Source organism: Cyprinus carpio, unplaced genomic scaffold, assembly GCF_018340385.1.
Source record: "Cyprinus carpio isolate SPL01 unplaced genomic scaffold, ASM1834038v1 S000006739, whole genome shotgun sequence".
Lineage (NCBI taxonomy): Eukaryota > Metazoa > Chordata > Actinopteri > Cypriniformes > Cyprinidae > Cyprinus > Cyprinus carpio.
The window spans coordinates 235191-253032 of record NW_024879338.1 but is presented as its reverse complement, the minus strand read 5'-3'; the positions used below and the strand labels follow the sequence as shown (position 1 = coordinate 253032).

General features: G+C 39.9%; 2 protein-coding genes across 2 annotated transcripts; one reads left to right on the top strand and one right to left on the bottom strand.

Annotated features, from left to right (window-relative positions):
* Positions 1–4155: 4155 nt before the first annotated feature.
* Positions 4156–9589, bottom strand: LOC109078431 (extracellular calcium-sensing receptor-like). The gene is made up of 4 exons (XM_042755648.1): positions 9102–9589; positions 8526–8832; positions 7062–7633; positions 4156–5462 (listed from the first exon to the last, which is right to left on the bottom strand). The coding sequence occupies exons 1-4, from the start codon at positions 9338–9340 to the stop codon at positions 4427–4429; spliced, it is 2154 nt and encodes a 717-aa protein (XP_042611582.1). The 5' UTR covers positions 9341–9589; the 3' UTR covers positions 4156–4426.
* A 4026-nt stretch (positions 9590–13615) lies between these two features.
* LOC109078430 (extracellular calcium-sensing receptor) lies at positions 13616–17123 on the top strand. The gene is made up of 6 exons (XM_042755673.1): positions 13616–13948; positions 14179–14463; positions 14578–15397; positions 15538–15765; positions 15943–16066; positions 16178–17123. Exons 1-6 carry the CDS (start codon positions 13728–13730, stop codon positions 17080–17082), a joined length of 2583 nt encoding a protein of 860 aa, XP_042611607.1. The 5' UTR covers positions 13616–13727; the 3' UTR covers positions 17083–17123.
* Positions 17124–17842: the final 719 nt, after the last annotated feature.

The following is a 17842-nucleotide window of genomic DNA, read 5'->3' as shown; positions in this document are numbered from 1 at the left end:
AAATTGTATGAACAGTTGTGCTATAGATGACAATGGATTAGAATAGAGTAAGATGCAGAGATGTACTTGGATGGAGGGGTAACAAATAAATATAAGAATATTGCACATTTTTGCATAAGTGGGGAACATTTATCTGTGAACCGTTCTCTGTAGTCTTCTGATGTCTGATTTTGTAGCTGAACCAAACCAGACAGTTATTGAAGTGCACAGGACAGACTCAATGACGGCTGAGTAAAACTGTTTCAGTAGCTCCTGTGGCAGGTTAAACTTCCTCAGCTGGCGAAGGAAGTACAACCTTTGTTGGGCCTTTTAAATAAATTAGTCAATGTGATTGTCCCACTTCAGGTCCTGAGAGATGGTGGTTCCCAGGAATCTGAATGGCTCCACTGCAGCCACAGTGCTGTTCATGATGGTGAGTGGGGGGAGTGCAGGGGGGTTTCTCCTGAAGTCAACGATCATCTCCACTGTTTTGAGAGTGTTCAGCTCCAGGTTGTTAAGACTGCACCAGACAGCCAGCTGCTCAACCTCTTGTCTGTAAGCAGACTCGTCACCGTCCTGGATGAGGCCGATGACTGTAGTGTCGTCTGCAAACTTCAGGAGCTTGACAGAGGGGTCTTTGGAGGTGCAGTCGTTGGTGTAGAGGGAGAAGAGCAGTGGGGAGGGACACATCCCTGAGGGGCAACAGTGTTGGTGGAGCGGCTGTTTGACATGAATTTCCCCAGTCTCACTAGCTGTTGCCTATCTGTCAGAAAGCTGGTGATCCACTGACAGACGGAGGTGGGCACAGAGAGCTGGGTCAGTTTGGTCTGGAGGGCTGTTGGGATGATGGTGTTGAAAGCCGAGCTAAAGTCCACAAACAGGATCCACACATAAGTCCCTGTTTTGTCCAGATGTTGCAGGATGAAGTGCAATCCCAAATTGATTGCATCATCCACGGACCTGTTTGCTCGGTAAGCAAACTGCAGGGGGTCCAGTAAGGGTCCAGTGATGTCCTTCAGATAAGCCAGAACCAGTTTTTCAAACAACTTCATGATGACAGACGTTAGAGCCACAGGTCTGTAGTTGTTAAGTCCTGTTATCTTGGGTTTCTTTGGAACGGGGATGATGGTGGAGCGTTTGAAGCAGGACGGCACTTCACACAAGAGATCCAGAGATCTGTTGAAGATCTGTGAAAAGATGGGGGCCAATTGGTCAGCACAGGTTCTCAGACAGGCTGGTGTAACACCATCTGGGCCTGGTGCTTTTCTTCTTTTGTTCTTCCTGAAGACCTGGCCCACATCGTTTTCACTAATTTGAAGAGCAGGAGTGGGGGAGAGGGGTATTGATGGAGGTGTTAACGGTTGTGTAGAGAGATGATCAGAATGGATGTGGGGTGTTTCAAATCTACAATAAAACTCATTCAGGTCGTTAGCAAGTCGTTGATTAGCCTCAGTGCAGGGGGATGGTGTCTTGTAGTTGGTAATGGCTCTCAGTCCACTCCACACTGAAGTCGTTGGAAGTAAACTGGTCTTCCAACTTTTTAGAGTAGGTCCTTTTAGCCGCTCTAATCTCTTTGTTCAGTGTGTTTCTGGCCTGATTATACAAGACTCTGTCCCCATTTCTGTAGGCATCCTCTTTGGCCTGACGAAGATGTCTGAGTTTTGCTGTAAACCATGGCTTATTGTTGTTGAATGTTAAATAAGTCCTGGTAGGAATACATATATCCTCACAAAAACTAATATAGGATGTTACAGTCTCTGTGAGTTCGTCCAGATCGGTGGTAGCAACTTCAAAAACACTTCAATCAGTGAGGTCAAAACAAGCTTGTAAATCCTGCTCTGTTTCATTGGTCCATCTCTTTATAGTCTTTATTACAGGTTTATCAGATTTAAGTTTCTGCCTGTAGGTTGGTATAAGATAAACCAGACAGTGATCAGACAGTCCCAAAGCTGCTCGTGGAACAGAGTGATATGCATCCTTTATTGTGGTGTAACAGTGATCCAATATATTACTGTCTCTTGTGGGACATGTAACATGCTGTCTGTATTTTGGCAGTTCACGGGAGAGATTGGCTTTATTAAAGTCCCCAAGAATGATTAAAACAGAGTCCGGGTGTTGTTGTTCTGTCTCTGTGATCTGGTCAGCGAGTTTCTGTAAAGCCAGGTTTACGTGCGCTTGTGGAGGGATGTAAACACTCACCAGAATGAACGAGTGAAACTCCCGCGGCGAATAGAATGGCTTGCAGTTGACAAAAAGCACTTCTAGATCTGAGCAGCACATCTTCTTTAACACAGTTACATCTGTGCATCACCGTTCACTGATATAAATGCATGTCCCGCCGCCGCGCGATTTCCCCGTTGATTCTGCATCGCGGTCCGCTCTGAACAGCTGAAAGCCCGGCAGGCTTTGATGGATTGAGATTTGGTTACATCCTGAATCCACCAAGGCCGGATATGTACCCCCCTTGATACTCACAGGTATTTGGTACTCTCCTGCCTGACCGGGGGTGGCCTGTGGGACATCCGGGACCCGGATCATCGTCCTCACCTCCATCACTGGACACCTGTTCACAAAATGCTCCGGGTACCCACAACGCCAACAGGCCAGCCCAGACCTCCCCGCCACCCCAGTGGCAGGGAGTGGATTGGAGAATTGGCATGGAGAGAGTGGGGAAACAGAAGCGCTGTGGCGGGACACGAGGAGGGCCGGGTGGACGGGACCTAGGGAGAGGGACAGGTCGAGAGAGAGACGGGGAGGAGAAAGAGGGAGAGAGTCGTTAAGGGTTAGCCGACCCCTGGGCATGCTACCATGTGGTCCTCTGCCAGATGGACGGCCAAGTCCAGTGACGTGGGACAGTGGCACTGGACCCACTCGGCTGTTTTTTTCGGTAGCCGAGCGATGAATTGCTCCAGCACCACGAGGTCGATGAGGTGTTCCACGTCACTTCCCTCGGCCAGTAGCCACTTGCGGCAGGAGTCCCGGAGCTGCTGGGCCATTGCAAATGGCCGACCGGATTCCCCCAGGTCCAGGGAACGGAACCGCTGGCGATGCTGCTCTGGGGTCCGGCCGACCCGCTGAATGATGGCCCTTTTCAGGTCGTCGAAGACCAGGAGGTTCACCACCAGTAGCTGTTGTGCGGCCACCTGGGACTCGCCCGAGAGCAGGGGGATCAAACGGACCGGCCATTGGTAGTATTTAATAATAGTGTTTAGTATTGAGAAACTGTGTGTTTGTGAACGTGATTTTAGTTACATTGACTGTTTTTACAAGTCAGCAGTAAAGACTTATGTTGAAAAAGACAAAAGTCAAACAAAAGTTATTTTTACTTTTAACAATAACTTGTAAGACACAGCCAACAAATTCACTGAGCAGCATTGTCAATGGAAATCACCCTTAACAGATGAAAGGATAGTACAACAAAGAGCCTATCGCTTTCCACAGTGGACATTCAAACTAATGTTTTATTGTGAATATAAGATTAAGCTGAAGAATGAATGCTGTATCAGGTGCAAGTAATCACACTCACTGAGTCAATCTCTCAATACTCTACCACACATAATACACTACTTTTAATACAGTAGTACAATATGCTTTTAATGAAGCAACCCAACATTCCTTCATCACTAATAATGAACGTAACTACAGTGACATTTCGAATAAGTAACTGAGGCTTGGACTCAGCTGTTAAAATGTCAACTTTAAATTTGTATCCGTGGCGGAAGGAAGTAGTTCTCCACAAAAGAGGGCTGTTAAAGACACTCAGTTGTTGTTCCTAATTTATTTACACACTTGTGAAAGTGAAGTGACGTGGTCAAGTATGGTGTCCCATACTTGGAATTTGTGCTCTGCATTTAACCCTTCCAAGTGCACACACACAGTAGTGAACACACACCTGGAGCAGTGGGCAGCCAATACTGTGGCGCCAAAGGAGCAGTTGGGGGTAAGGTGCCTTGCTCAAGGGTCTCACCTCAGTCGTGGTGTTGAGGGTGGAAGACAGCACTGGTCATTGCCTCCCCTACTGACAATTCCTGCCAGACCTGAGACTCAAACCCATGACCTTTGGGTTACAAGTCCAACTCTCTATCCATATCTATTACCTAGGCCAAATCACAGCTGTGCCGATATACAGACATATCTCACGTTTACAAGTGTGATATTGTTCATATTGCTAATAATGTTTTCAATTATGTTTGCACATATGTCAACATGGTTATTTGGGCAATAAAAGGCTTTTTAATTATTTATGTCGACATGGTTATCAAGTGTTAAGTATGGTTACACACAGCAATAAAATACAGAATTTTTTACCAAAATGAGTTTGGTAAACAGTAGTAGTGGCTTCTATAAATTTACAAACAATATAACAATCATAATCAAACAGTATGATGCACAGGAATGAAATATTGACCACATAGACAGGGTCACTATCATGTAAGTTAAAAACATTTCATTTTGACATTTTTCCAGTCATTCCCTTCTTAGTATTTAAATCAGGCCTTAACAGAATTACATAACATTTAGGTACGAAAATACAAAACAGAAGTCCAAAAGTGGAAGCAAGAATGGCAAATATCTCAACTGCCACTGTGTATTTCCCTGGTGAGCTGTTGTATGCTGGTATAAATGAGATCCACACAGCAAAAAATATAAGCATACTAAATGTAATGAGCTTAGCTTCATTAAATGTATCTGGAAGTTTCCTTCCAAGGAAGGAAAGGGCGAAACACATACAAGAGAGTAATCCAATATAGCCCAGTACCAGGTAAAATCCTAGCGGCCACACATCTTTACATTCTAGTACAATCTTACCACCCTGATAGGACGTGTTTTTGTAGGGGTAAGGAGGTGCTAGTACCAGCCAGCAAGCACACAAGATAACTTGGCCTGTTGTGCAGCAGAAAATGAAAACCCTTTGCTGTGGAGGGCCAAATAGCTTTAGAGAAATGGAACCAGGCATAGTGGAACGAAAGGCCAAAAGCACCACAATGGTCTTGACCAGTATGCATGAGATACATAGAACAAAGCTGATCCCAAATGCAGCTTGTCGGGCACGGCATGTCCATGGTGAGGGCCGGCCCACAAACACCAGTGAGCAAAGGAAGCAAAGTTTGAGAGACAACAGCAGTAGAAAACTCATCTCAGAGTTGTTGGCCTTAACTATGGGTGTGCTTCTAAAAAGGAAGAAAATCCATGTGATAACAGTTGCCACAGCGACTCCAAAGAGAGACAAAGATATGAGAATGATTCCCATGATTTCATGGTATGAGAGGAACTCCTCTATGCCAGCAACACAAGAAACCCTTTCGTTGTTTGGCCAGTAGTACTGGGGACACTTGATACACTCAGTAGCACCTAGTAGACAGAAACAGACACTTGGGGTCAACCAGATTTCCAAAATGTGTATGATATTATTACACAACTCTCTGGAAAAATCTGTTTTGGAATACTTGATTTCTTTATTCAGAATATTGATTGTGGCATTTAGCAGTCAGATTTTTCCTAAAATTCACAATCATCCATAATTTTGTACTGGTTAGATGGGTCATAACGGGTCAGGTGGGTCACAACTCAAACCTCTTTTACATTATTATCATATTGCTGTCATGTTCCATATAATGGTGACCGGGAGAGGACATGTTCACTTAGTTCACTTGGTTCACTTAGTTTTGTCGTGGCCACGACTTATTAACTCGTGGGTATTTGTTAATATGTCGTGGCCACAAGGTCATTTTGTCAAGGTAACAACATCCTCATGTCGTGGCCATAAGATGTGAAGTCGTGGCCTCAAGATCCCATATTGAGGGAACAACATCCATTTCTCGTGGCCACGACTTCTTATGTTGAGGGAAAGACATGTTTTTTTCTTGTGGCCACAAGTTTAATTAGTAAACAAACATATTTTTTTCAAACTGATAAAGATGTTTTCTTAATTTGCTGGTGCATTTTCTGCTTGCACGTGGTTTCTTAAGTTGCAGCGCATTGAGCTCTCTCAGCCACCGTACTCAATGCTAGATTAATTGTAATTTTTTTTTAAACCTTATATATATTTTTTTTCTTAGCAGATGTTTTAAAGGGATACTCCACCCCAAAATGGGGAAGTCGTGGTCTAGTGGTTAGAGAGTTTGACTCCTAACCCTAAGGTTGTGGGTTCGAGTCTCGGGCCGGCAATACCACGACTGAGGTGCCCCTTGAGCAAGGCACCGAACCCCCAACTGCTCCCCGGGGTTAAACGGCATAAATGGCTGCCCACTGCTTCATGTGTGTGTTCACGTTGTGTGTGTTCACTGCTGTGTGTGTGCACTTTGGATGGGTTAAATGCAGAGCATGAATTCTGAGTATGGGTCACCATACTTGGCTGTACGTCACGTCACTTTAAAAATGAAAATTCTGTGTCATCCGTGCCACAAGGATGTGCTGTTTCTACATGTATTTAGCTTTGATTTTAAATAAAACAGTGCATCCTTGTGGTGCGGATGACACAGAAGAGCATACACAGCATACGGTGATATAGAGAGACACAGAGGAGACCGTTGACAAAGAAATTATTGAAAAAAGTAATTATTTTTGTTTTCTTCGCTTACAAAAAGTGTTCCCGTCGCTTCATATAACCCAGATTGCACGTCTGATGGCAGATTGAGTATTCTGAAGACGACTTTCATACCTTTTATGGACCTTAACACTGTTATTTACTTGGCAGTCACAGGTCTCCAGGTATTCATCCAAAATATCCAAAAATTGTCTTCTGAAGACGAACTGAGCTTTCACGGGTTTGGAAGGACATGGGGGTAGGTGATTAATGAAAAAAAATTCATTTTGGGGTGGAGTATCCCTTTAAGCTAATCTGATTCATCAGTTCTCCAAACCACTTATCCAATGGTCACAGGGCTTTAAGCTTATATACAGTTAGAATTATACACTCTTTTATACTCAAATCAATATTTTACATCCATATATTAATTTATTTGGTGAGTAGCCATGTAATAAGAGAGATACTAAAGTGGCAGCCGGTCATTATCCCAATATATTATTTTATTTGGTGGTTAGCCATGTAATAAGAGAGATATTAAAGTGTGCATCCAAACAGTTCCTCCCAAAACATGTTGGTGAAAACAGATTCAGGTTTAGGTGAGGGTCTAACCCTGAGTAGAAACTCAGCCAAGCCTGGAATAGTGGTGCCCCTAAAGGCAAATCCCAATGTTCCATCCAGGACAGGGTGAAGCTCAGGGATGGTAAGAAGTTTGGCTGTCACCCAGGCTTCACTGGCCACCCATTGCATCCTTGTTAGATTCCTATGTGCTGCTTCAACCAAGAGCTCCAGCAGCTGTCCTTCAGTGGCAAATGCTATAATCACTTGTGCAGTGGAACCCTCCAGGCTATTAAGAATTGCATGTATTTGTGCCTGGGAAGGTGCTTTGGGTATAGAGTGGTGAAAGGCTATACAGCCACCAAGTATTTCAAGCTGCTCGGTAAAGGCCTGGATGCCATAGTGACTATAGTCATCGTCTGTGCCCACTGTACCCACCCAGCGCCAGCCAAAGTGGGAAACCAACTGGACCAGTCCCTGCACCTGAAATACATCACTGGGCACAGTACGCAGGAAAGAAGGGTATTCCTTCTTATCTGTGAGACAGGTGCAGGTCGCAAAGTAGCTTATCTTGAAAGACAAGAAAGACAAACAGAAAAAAAAAAGATATTAAGGGATATGTTCTCTCTCTCTCTCTCTCTCTCTCTCTCTCTCTCACTCTCACTCTCTCTCTCTCCCTAAAAAATTACCAATAAAGAACATTAGAACAGGGCACAGAAATTTGTCTTAAATATGTTTTGCTGCATCAGGTTTTTTTTTTCTTTCTCCAGAAGATGTTTTCTTTTTTGGTGCTAAAAACAAGTATGTGCAACCTGTGCAAATGATAACATATTTTTGACATTAGCTAATTCGCTGCAACATACATAATCAGTAGTATGCACTGGAATCAGGAGAATAAATAGTACTAAAAACCCAGAGGAAAGCTTATGAGAAACCTATTATACAGATGATGCATTCAAAAGAAAAGCTAAAGAGCCTGTTGATTTTGTATTTTATTATTTTATTATTTTAATTTATTTATTTATTTATTTTATTGCACAATCATAAAACAGATATTCTGGCTACTAATGTTAGTTATTCAATAATATGTAACATCAGACAAATTAGTTTATAGCACTGGTCATTTCTGATTTGTTTTTATGAGCATTAAAGTTTTCAATAAATGCAGTTTCTTGGAAGACACAACATGAAAATCATTGATAAAATGCTCACAAAGCTTAACTCTATGGCATATTGCTCTTGTAGTTTGACTATATGTTCAGTACATAATGTTAAAAAGCTCACAGTTATGCTTTTTGATTACAACTTTCAATTTTTATAACAGCAGCAGATGGAAAAGGCTTTGACTGAAATTTTGCCAAATCAAGTGCCCTTTAACAAAGAAATAAGTGAATACATAAATTAACAGCAATAAATAAATATCTGGAATTATCTCTTACAAGACTCTTACTCATACTCTTACCAGTGGAATTCCGAATGGACCCAAAGTTTGTGCCACAGCCCGTGTGGGCGATGATGATGCCAGACCGATGACAGCTGGCACTGGGGCAGAGGAAAGGCATTTGGCACTACCATCAGCATTAGCCTGTGTTTGACTGGAAGTGCCATTCACTAGGAAAAGCATGCTTCGCAGACTGGTGTGCACATGATCACAGCTATCCAAGATCCGATAACCTAGTGTCACTCCTGGTAATAAACTGGAGTTACTGTTAATTTCTTCAATGGCAAACACCATTGTTTGGACCCATCGGAATGCACGAAAATCAAACCTGCTGAAAAGATGAGGAGAGAGCAAAGACAAGGAGAGAGCTGGGTATAGCAGTAGTGAGAAGTTAACAAACAGGCTTATTCTGAGGGGAACAGTTCACAGAAGTGATAAACACCATTCTTTTAGCATAATAATACAGTAAATGTTATGAGTAACAAAGTATGGATCTCATTTACATTACATTTAAGGTTTATATTTATTATTTTAAACTGGTATATTATTTTATCTTTTCATTGCTGTTTTTCATTCTCTGCATTTTGTTTCACACACCCACTGCACTCTTGATGCTGTGGCCGTTCAGAGTAATTATGGTCAGTTTCCAGTGCTATATAGTGCATGGGAAACAGCCCCCCAATTACAATATCACCATCCTGTTCCAGTACTGGTGAATTAAAATCACCCAGTGTCCAGCACCTATTGTCCAATGCATTGCAGAAAACTACTGAGAAGCATAGCAGAAGCAACAGACCAAGTGCTACCAGTTTAGTCACTGGCATCTTATTGGCCATTGCTGAAGCTTTCAAATCCAACCATGGAAACAGCTAGTAACGACCCCATCCAGAATGTTTGGAAGTCTAGAGTTCTCAGTTATAAAAAAAGTGTCAAGATGCCAAATGTAACATCAGATGATACTGGCCAATGATATATTTTGTGGGTGGAGTAGTTACTTAGGTCATGTGATTTAACAGAGCTTCAGATCAAGGTGCCTTGAAATGTATTAGGGATCCTAAAATAGTGGAAAAGCATCAAATTATGAATGTTATCGTTACCAGCTTTTAATTGTGTAACATTAAAAAATTTCCATAGGCTACATTATGTTACATATTGCCTGCGGATATGCTATAAACAACCACTTTTTTTTTTTTTTATATATATATAATGTAAATATAGAACAGATTCATTTTTTGAAAGCTTCAAATAAATTGGCTGATTAAATTATCATTTAATTTAACCTTGTTTTGTTTGTGGATTATATTGAAAATTATCAAATTATCATTCTGCAGGAATCATGTGAGCCAGAACTAAGTGTGTTCGCTCAGCCATAGACCGTTTTACTCTGTAGAAGACAATACATTTTAGCAAATTTCCACACATCACAGTTTAAGTCTGGATAGAACACATTAAAGTCTTTTTTGAGAATTATTATTATTATTATTATTTTTTTTTTTTTGAAGGTTTAACTATGAAAATTCCTTCTTGGTCTTTAAAAAATGACATTGACATTAAGTGAATGACTGAATTTACCACTCCTATGAAAATATATTATTTTGTAATTTTCATTTAAATATGGCTAATTCTCAAATTGTTCATCATAAACAAATGTCAGAAAAACGCTATGGGGATTCAAACCAGAATATGACTTTCTGTTACGGAACATGTCCTCTGTAGTGGACACCAGGACATACAGTAACTTAGACCTGATGTCCAGAGAACATAGCATAAAATATAAACGTTAAGATACATTTTTCTCCCTCTCTCACTTGTTTGTTACTTCAGTGATATAGAAAAAAGGGCAGACTGATCAACACTCATTCACAGAGCTACTGTTAACCCCCATAGCCCCCCAGCCGCCACCCCCAACCCCCAGGACTATTCCAGCTCTTTGTGAAGGGCAATCTATGTGCATTTGAGAATGTATGTCTGTGTTTTTTATATGTTTGTAAGGAATGTTGAGTAGGTAAAGGTTGGTTTAAAAGCTTGTTGTCCTTACAAGTTACCATAGCAACAGTGACCAATGCTAGCGGTCATTGATGCCCCTCCTACAGGCCATGGCGTGGCCCAAAAAAAAAAATATATATTTAATATTAAATGTTCAAACTGTAACTTAAATTAAATAAAAACGAATGGGGAAAATGCATAATTTTGGTTGTTCATGGCACGTTACTAGGCTTCGTCATGGTGAATGCTTATTGGTCGCCGAGTAAACTTGTTACATTTGATTTGCAGCGCGCGCGCAAAATCCATTTCAAGTTGAAAAAAAAAAGCAGGTGAATTGTTGATGAATGTTTGTGGGTTCTAACTGCATTTGTGTTTTATACTTTGCTGTCTGTAAAGATATATGGGCTTATGTCATTTCTGCTTGGTGCGTGCATAAACTGCTGGGAGGTGTGTAACCAAGGTTAAAAACAAGTATTAGCATAAAGTAATAGCAGAATATACATTCATTTTTTTGTCCTTTATTTATTTTGTTTAGAAAATTAGTCCTTTAGAGTATTTAAAGTCCTTGAAACCCTAAGAAAAAACGGTGTTTAAAGAAATAATTTTATTTGTTGAAACACAAATTTGTATTTTCTGTATTTTATTTTTTCCATTTCCTGTATTTTATTTTATCTTTTATCTATTTCTCAAGTTCTACAAAATTTGCATTCTACGCAAATCAAAAACTAAAAAATCAGTTAAACCTTATGCCTTGTGTGAGTGGCTCATTATTGTTGTGACATCCTTATTCTCTGCAGGCGAATTTTAGTCTTCTGATTTAACTGGTCCATACGCAGACATTTGTATGATGATGACCCACTTGTGGGTCGCAGAATGGAGCAAGGTGGGTCCCACAGTCACTTGGCTGCAGCTAAATTTGCGTTTAAATAACACACACTCACACAGTTCAGTCTATGGCTGCACGATATAGCCTACCAACATTAATTACGAATTGCAATATCCTTAGTGTGATTTTCGAATTGCAATTAAGTCCGCGATTTAAAACATGCGTTGCGTGTTTTGAAGCACGGGCGCGCATGAGTTGTAATTACAGTGAGGGTCTCAGAGCAACGTCATTATTAAAAGGTTCAATCGGTCCGCATTATTAATGAGAAAAAAAACTCGCTCACTTCAATGCGTTGTATTCTGCATGAGATTGCATACACCAGAAAATTCAAATGTTACGGAAATGCTTTCAGGTAGGCTATGTTCATTCATTTCTATCGTCTGTTTGAACTGCATGTTTTCGTTCGGGAAACAGACTGTAAAAAGCATTTCACATGCAGGGCATAAACGTAGGGTTAATTGTAACACTACAAGATTTAAACATTTCCACATAACAACATTTACAAAATTTTGAAATATTTCCTTGACATATCATCTCTATATAGAGAAAAAAAAAGTTCAAAAATCTTTTGAAGATATTGCTGACCATTTATTTAACCATTGCAAAAGCAAATTTCTGACTGAAGTAAATTTGTCATCTCGTTTTTTAGTGTTCATTTAAAATGAGACGCATCTGTGTATTATTTTTACCTATTTCACAATTATTTCAATCTCCAAACTGTTGTAGATAGTTCTGCTTTACTTCTTATGCTTTCCTAAAAAAAGTGTTGGATTGTGCGCCGCTCTCCCTTACACACGCACACACGGAAGGGCCATGAATGCATTTTCTGCGCTGAACCCCGCGATGAGTTTAACAACCCGCAGCGCAGATTACAGTTCACTGAGCCTGTTTCACGTTTTTATGGACGGATCATATTTTAACATCTGTAAACAAAGAAATTAAAACTTAAATATTATAGTGAAATTTTACAGTTGTACACTAAAATAAAATGGTTATTTTTTCTTAAATCAAACTTTTAATTAAGATTAGGCTTAAAGTAATGTCAATTTTTTTTTTTTTTTATCTCAAATATTTTGGTGGGTCGTGAAATAGATTATACTTGTGTAGGTGGGTCGTGGAATGGAAAAGTTTGGGAACCACTGGTTATTTTGGGCTATCTGTTCTGGGCCCGGTTTTCCCGATATCGATGTAGCCTAGCCTATCTTAGCTCTTAAAAGCGCCCTCTACGTGCAAGGTTATAACCGTTATCCGCAATTCCTCGCGCGTTTCCCAAAAATGTAGGCTACTGAACTTGTAGAACGCGAGAATAGGTTACTACGTGCTGTCCATTCGCTGACGTGCTGAACTAGGCTATATTAACCTTATATGGAATCGTATTCTGAACGTTTAACCTAATAATCGTCATCTGTTGTGTATTAGGAATCAAGACAGGTAATATATATATATATATATATATATATATATATATATATATATATATATATATATATATATATATATATATATATATATATATATATATAATGACATTCTATATAGATAGATCATTGGAGCTAACATGTCATTGTATATAGATCATTGGAGCCGTATCCGGTCGGCAACACAGCAAATTTCAGCGCTGTCTTCTGTTCATCTTTTAGATAAAAACCCAAGTCTAAATCTTTCATTGTCATTCTATATAGATCTTTCAGATTTAGGTCTGGATTTCCATGCTACTATGATGTTGCCAATGCGTGAAAAAAAATATTTATCAAACGACAGTGCCCCCCCGCCGATGATCCAATGCCCCTCCAGTAGATCTGCTCTGACGCCGACTCTGTTTTATTTTTTTTTGTAAGGAATGTTGAGTAGGTAAAGGTTGGTTTATCAGATAAAGTGAGAAATTACAGAGCTTGTCTCCCCCACCCAGCTTTTTTTCTCTCTCTCTTTTTTGTGCATTAGAATCACAGTCCCTTTTTATGCGAACTGAAAAGTTAGAGTTGTTAAACTATTATTAACTACTACTATTATTAAAATAAGCCTACCATAGAAGGTGGTTTGCACATGGTCCCAGTTCTCTGTTAATTGTGACCATTTATTTCATTTATTTTTTTTTCTTTTTAAACTTATTTTCTTCTTAATTTTTTGTTGTTAAAAAAGAGAATGTTTATTGCTAGAAAATAACAAATAGTTTTAAACTTTAATATTGGTAACTGTCTTGCATTTATACTGTGCAAATTCTGAAACAGAGAAAGTGAGACCTAGAGTGACATCCTTCCTAACGCCCATGTGACACCACCTGCTCTATAAAACAGTGCTGACTTATGACTACATTAATGAGTCAAGTGGGTGTATGAGAGAAAGTAATAGAGATGTGGATCACACTATATTTATGTTTTTATCTGTCCTTTACCTGTATCTCTGCATCTTCAATCACCAGGTCAAGCTCCTGTCAGCTCCAGGGACGCTTCAAGTTGAAGGGCATGTACCAAGACGGAGACCTTATCATTGGAGGCCTGTTTGCATTTCATCTCATCACAGTGTTCCCAGAACTGAACTTTAAAAGAGAACCGGAACAGTCACATTGTGAGCGGTGAGCCCGGGCTAAATGAATGGCAAAAAAAGGAAAGGACGTTTGAAAGACATGCAGTTTTTTTTTTTTTTTTTTTAGAGCTGATTGTCAAATGAAGGGTTTGAAATGTGTTGAGATGAGAGAGATCACAAGATCATCTTATCATGGGATGTTTATTTTAATTTTTTTTGTGATGATATTCTGATATTCTTTAAGATAACTAAATGTAAATATTGTGCTGCCTTTTCTAGATTCTATATGGCAAGTTTCCAGCAGGCACAAACTATGGTATATGCCATAAATGAGATCAATAACAATCCTAACCTGTTGCCTAACATCACCCTCGGTTATCAACTGTATGACAACTGTGTGAAGCTTGGACTGGCATTCAGGTCTGCAACCGCCCTGCTTAGTGGGACAGAGGAGACCGTTTCAAATTTCAACTGCACTGGCCCTCCTCCAGTAATTGGGATTGTGGGGGATCCTGGCTCTACTCACTGTATAGCAATCTCCAGTGTGCTGGGACTGTTTCGAATACCAATGGTAGGATGAGTTAAATATAATATTCCATTACCTTTCACAAAATGTTTCATTTCATCTGCTAATTTAAGAGTAATTGCTATAACAACGATTTTTGTCATTTTTTTCTCTCCTATGGTTAGCTACTACGCCACCTGCTCCTGTTTGAGTGACAGGAAAAAGTACCCCTCTTTCTTCAGAACAATCCCCAGTGATGCCTTCCAGGTGAGGGCTATGATTCAGATTTTGAGGCATTTTGGATGGACTTGGGTTGGTCTTGTCTACAGCAATGATGACTATGGCATCTATGCTGCTCAGTCCTTCCAAAAGGAAGTGCAGTTGTTTGGAGGTTGTGTTTCTTTTTCTGAAATCTTGCCTCTTGATAACAACCACGTAGACATCCAGTGCATTGTACAAGGGATTCAGGCCTCTACAGCAAGAGTGGTGGTCATGTTCTCCACAGAAGCCTATCTGCTGCCTTTGATGGATGAGGTGGTATTGCAGAATGTAACAGGCAGGCAGTGGATTGCAAGTGAAGCTTGGGCCACCTCACCTGTGTTTCACACTCAGCGTCTTCTGCCCTTTCTAGGAGGCACTCTGGGCATTGCCATCCGTCGAGGAGAGATTCAGGGACTTCATGAATTTCTGCTACACCTCCGTCCTGACAGTAATTTGAGAAATAATATGGTGAGAATCTTCTGGGAAAACATGTTTGGGTGCAGCTTTGACACTGGAGGTAGAGAGGGAGAAAAAATGTGTACAGGACAGGAAGATTTAAGCAGCACAGAAACAGCATACAGTGATGTTTCAGAGCTGAGGGCCTCATATAATGTGTATAAGGCAGTTTATGCCCTGGCACATGCGCTTCATGGCCTTATGCAGTGTGAGGAGGGTAGTGGGCCATTCAGTGGGAACAGATGTGGCGATATAACCAACCTCAATCCCTGGCAGGTAAGACTTCTGTGGACAGAAGCACAGCTTGTCAGTTATACCGTTTATTTCAAATTTTAGAGGATAGCTAAATGTAAAACAAAACAAAATATATTCATACAAATCATTAAGATGGATATGTTCTGTCTACAACTGTACAGCTGGTTCACTACCTACAGAAAGTGAACTTCACCACAGGCTTTGGGGATCATGTGTCGTTTGATAAGAATGGAGACGCTCTGGCTATCTACGATGTGCTGAACTGGCAGCCGAGCTCTGATGGATCAGTAGTTGCTCGAACAGTTGGTGTGGTAGATGAAGGGGCAGCAAGAGGGAAGGTGCTCACATTGGAGGAGGATGCAATATACTGGAACATAGAGACAAGTAAAGTAAGTATTTTTCAATCTTTTAAACTATTGAAACAGAACCCCCCTATGACATCATATTATGTGTGTAATTTTTGCAGAAGGAATTATACTTTTTGGTAATTATACATATATACTTTATATTGTTTGTGTGTGTGTGCATGTCTGTGTGTGTGTGTGTTTGTTTTATGTGTCCTTCAGCCTCAGCAGTCTGTGTGCAGTGAGAGCTGCCCCACAGGCACCAGGCGAGCCAGAAGAAAGGGCCTTCCTGTTTGCTGTTTTGACTGCCTGCCATGTGCAGATGGAGAAATTTCCAATATTTCAGGTGAAGAGAGTCATGCCAGCAAAATTACAACAATAAAAACAGTATTATTATTTAATCACAGTTCAAAATTATGCCTTTTATCTTCTCTCTCTTAAATTTTCATATACATAGATTCCATTGAGTGCACAGTGTGTCCAGATGAGTTCTGGTCCAACCCAAAAAAGGATGAGTGTGTGCCAAAAGAAGTGGAGTTCCTATCCTATGAGGAACCTCTGGGCATTTCCTTGAGCACTGCTTCCTTGCTCGGCACCTGTATCTGTTCTGCAGTGGTTGTCATCTTTGCACATCACCGCCATACTCCAGTTGTGCGAGCTAACAATTCAGAGCTCAGCTTTCTGCTGCTGTTGTCACTCAAACTGTGTTTTCTGTGTGTGCTGCTTTTCATTGGCCGGCCTCAGTTGTGGACATGCCAGTTAAGACATGCTGTGTTTGGCATAAGCTTTGTCCTCTGCATCTCCAGCATCCTGGTGAAGACTATGGTAGTAATAGCCGTGTTCAAGTCATCTCGACCAGAGGGTAAAAGTGCTATGAAATGGTTTGGAGCAGCTCAACAAAGATGCACAGTTCTGGTCCTAACAGCCCTCCAGGTTGTGATATGTGCAGTCTGGCTATCAAATGCATCTCCAGCACCCCATAAAAATAACCAGTATATCAGTTCTAAAATAGTATATGAATGTACTATAGGCTCCGTGGCTGGGTTTTCCATGCTACTTGGCTATATTGGCCTTTTAGCAGCAGTAAGTTTCCTTTTAGCCTTCCTTGCGAGAAATCTTCCAGATAATTTTAATGAAGCAAAGTTCATCACTTTTAGCATGCTGATCTTCTGTGCTGTGTGGATTGGATTTGTTCCAGCATATCTGAGTTCACCAGGGAAATATGCAGTGGCTGTAGAGATATTTGCCATCCTGGCTTCCAGTTTTGGATTACTGGTTGCCATATTTGCTCCAAAGTGCTACATCATTATTTTACACCCAGAAAGAAACACTAAAAAAGCCATCATGGGAAGAGCAACCTAAAAAAAAAAAGAAAACTTTACTTTTAAATACTGAACAAATGTACTACTTGTTGAAACAAGAATAAACAGCTTTGATGCAGGTTAAGATGCAGGCTTTGATGCAGGTTAAGAACAATTAGCAACTGTTTTCAATCAAATAATATTGGCTGGTTTTCAGATAAATCTCTGTCAGGTCTATCAAACTCCTTACATACCATCACATAAATTGAAAATTTCAGTTCAAAGAAACATTTTATCTAAACATAAATTTATGAATGATTTACGCAAAAAATATTACCTTAAATAATCCTAACATGCATATTGTTTATGTCTTGTGTGAAATAGTATTTTATCATTTACAAATTGGCCTTATTTATTGTAAGTCACTCACCATAACATAATATATATATATATATATATATATATATATATATATATATATATATATATATATATATATATAATTTTTTTTTTAAAGAATACAATAGACATGACTTTTTTTTTATAAATCTACATTATGCCTCAAATGCTGTTTACTGAGTTTAACTTTTATTATTAAACCTTGAATTTAAGTAAATAAATAAAACGTATCAACAATAGTTTTTTTCTTCTGTTAGAGCTTTCATTCTTTAAGTGCCACCTTCATATATTGTAGTCAGCGTACTCCACCTACAGACAATATTATGATGTTATGTTAACCTTATTAAACCATGCTTTACTAAGAACAGGCAGCACAAAATAAGTTATTATGGGATGAGATGTTGCATTCAAATTCATCTAAA

Coding starts and splice junctions, on each gene's coding strand:
- LOC109078431 (XM_042755648.1), bottom strand. CDS start 9,340: ATGGCCAATAAGATGCCAGTGACTAAACTGGTAGCACTTGGTCTGTTG. Junction 8,833..9,101: donor CAGCATCAAGAGTGCAGTGG/GTGTGTGAAACA, acceptor TCTTTTCAGCAG/GTTTGATTTTCGTGCATTCC. Junction 5,463..7,061: donor AACATGTTTTGGGAGGAACT/GTTTGGATGCAC, acceptor AATCTGACTGCT/AAATGCCACAATCAATATTC.
- LOC109078430 (XM_042755673.1), top strand. CDS start 13,728: ATGTGGATCACACTATATTTATGTTTTTATCTGTCCTTTACCTGTATC. Junction 15,398..15,537: donor CCAACCTCAATCCCTGGCAG/GTAAGACTTCTG, acceptor ACAACTGTACAG/CTGGTTCACTACCTACAGAA. Junction 15,766..15,942: donor GGAACATAGAGACAAGTAAA/GTAAGTATTTTT, acceptor TGTGTCCTTCAG/CCTCAGCAGTCTGTGTGCAG.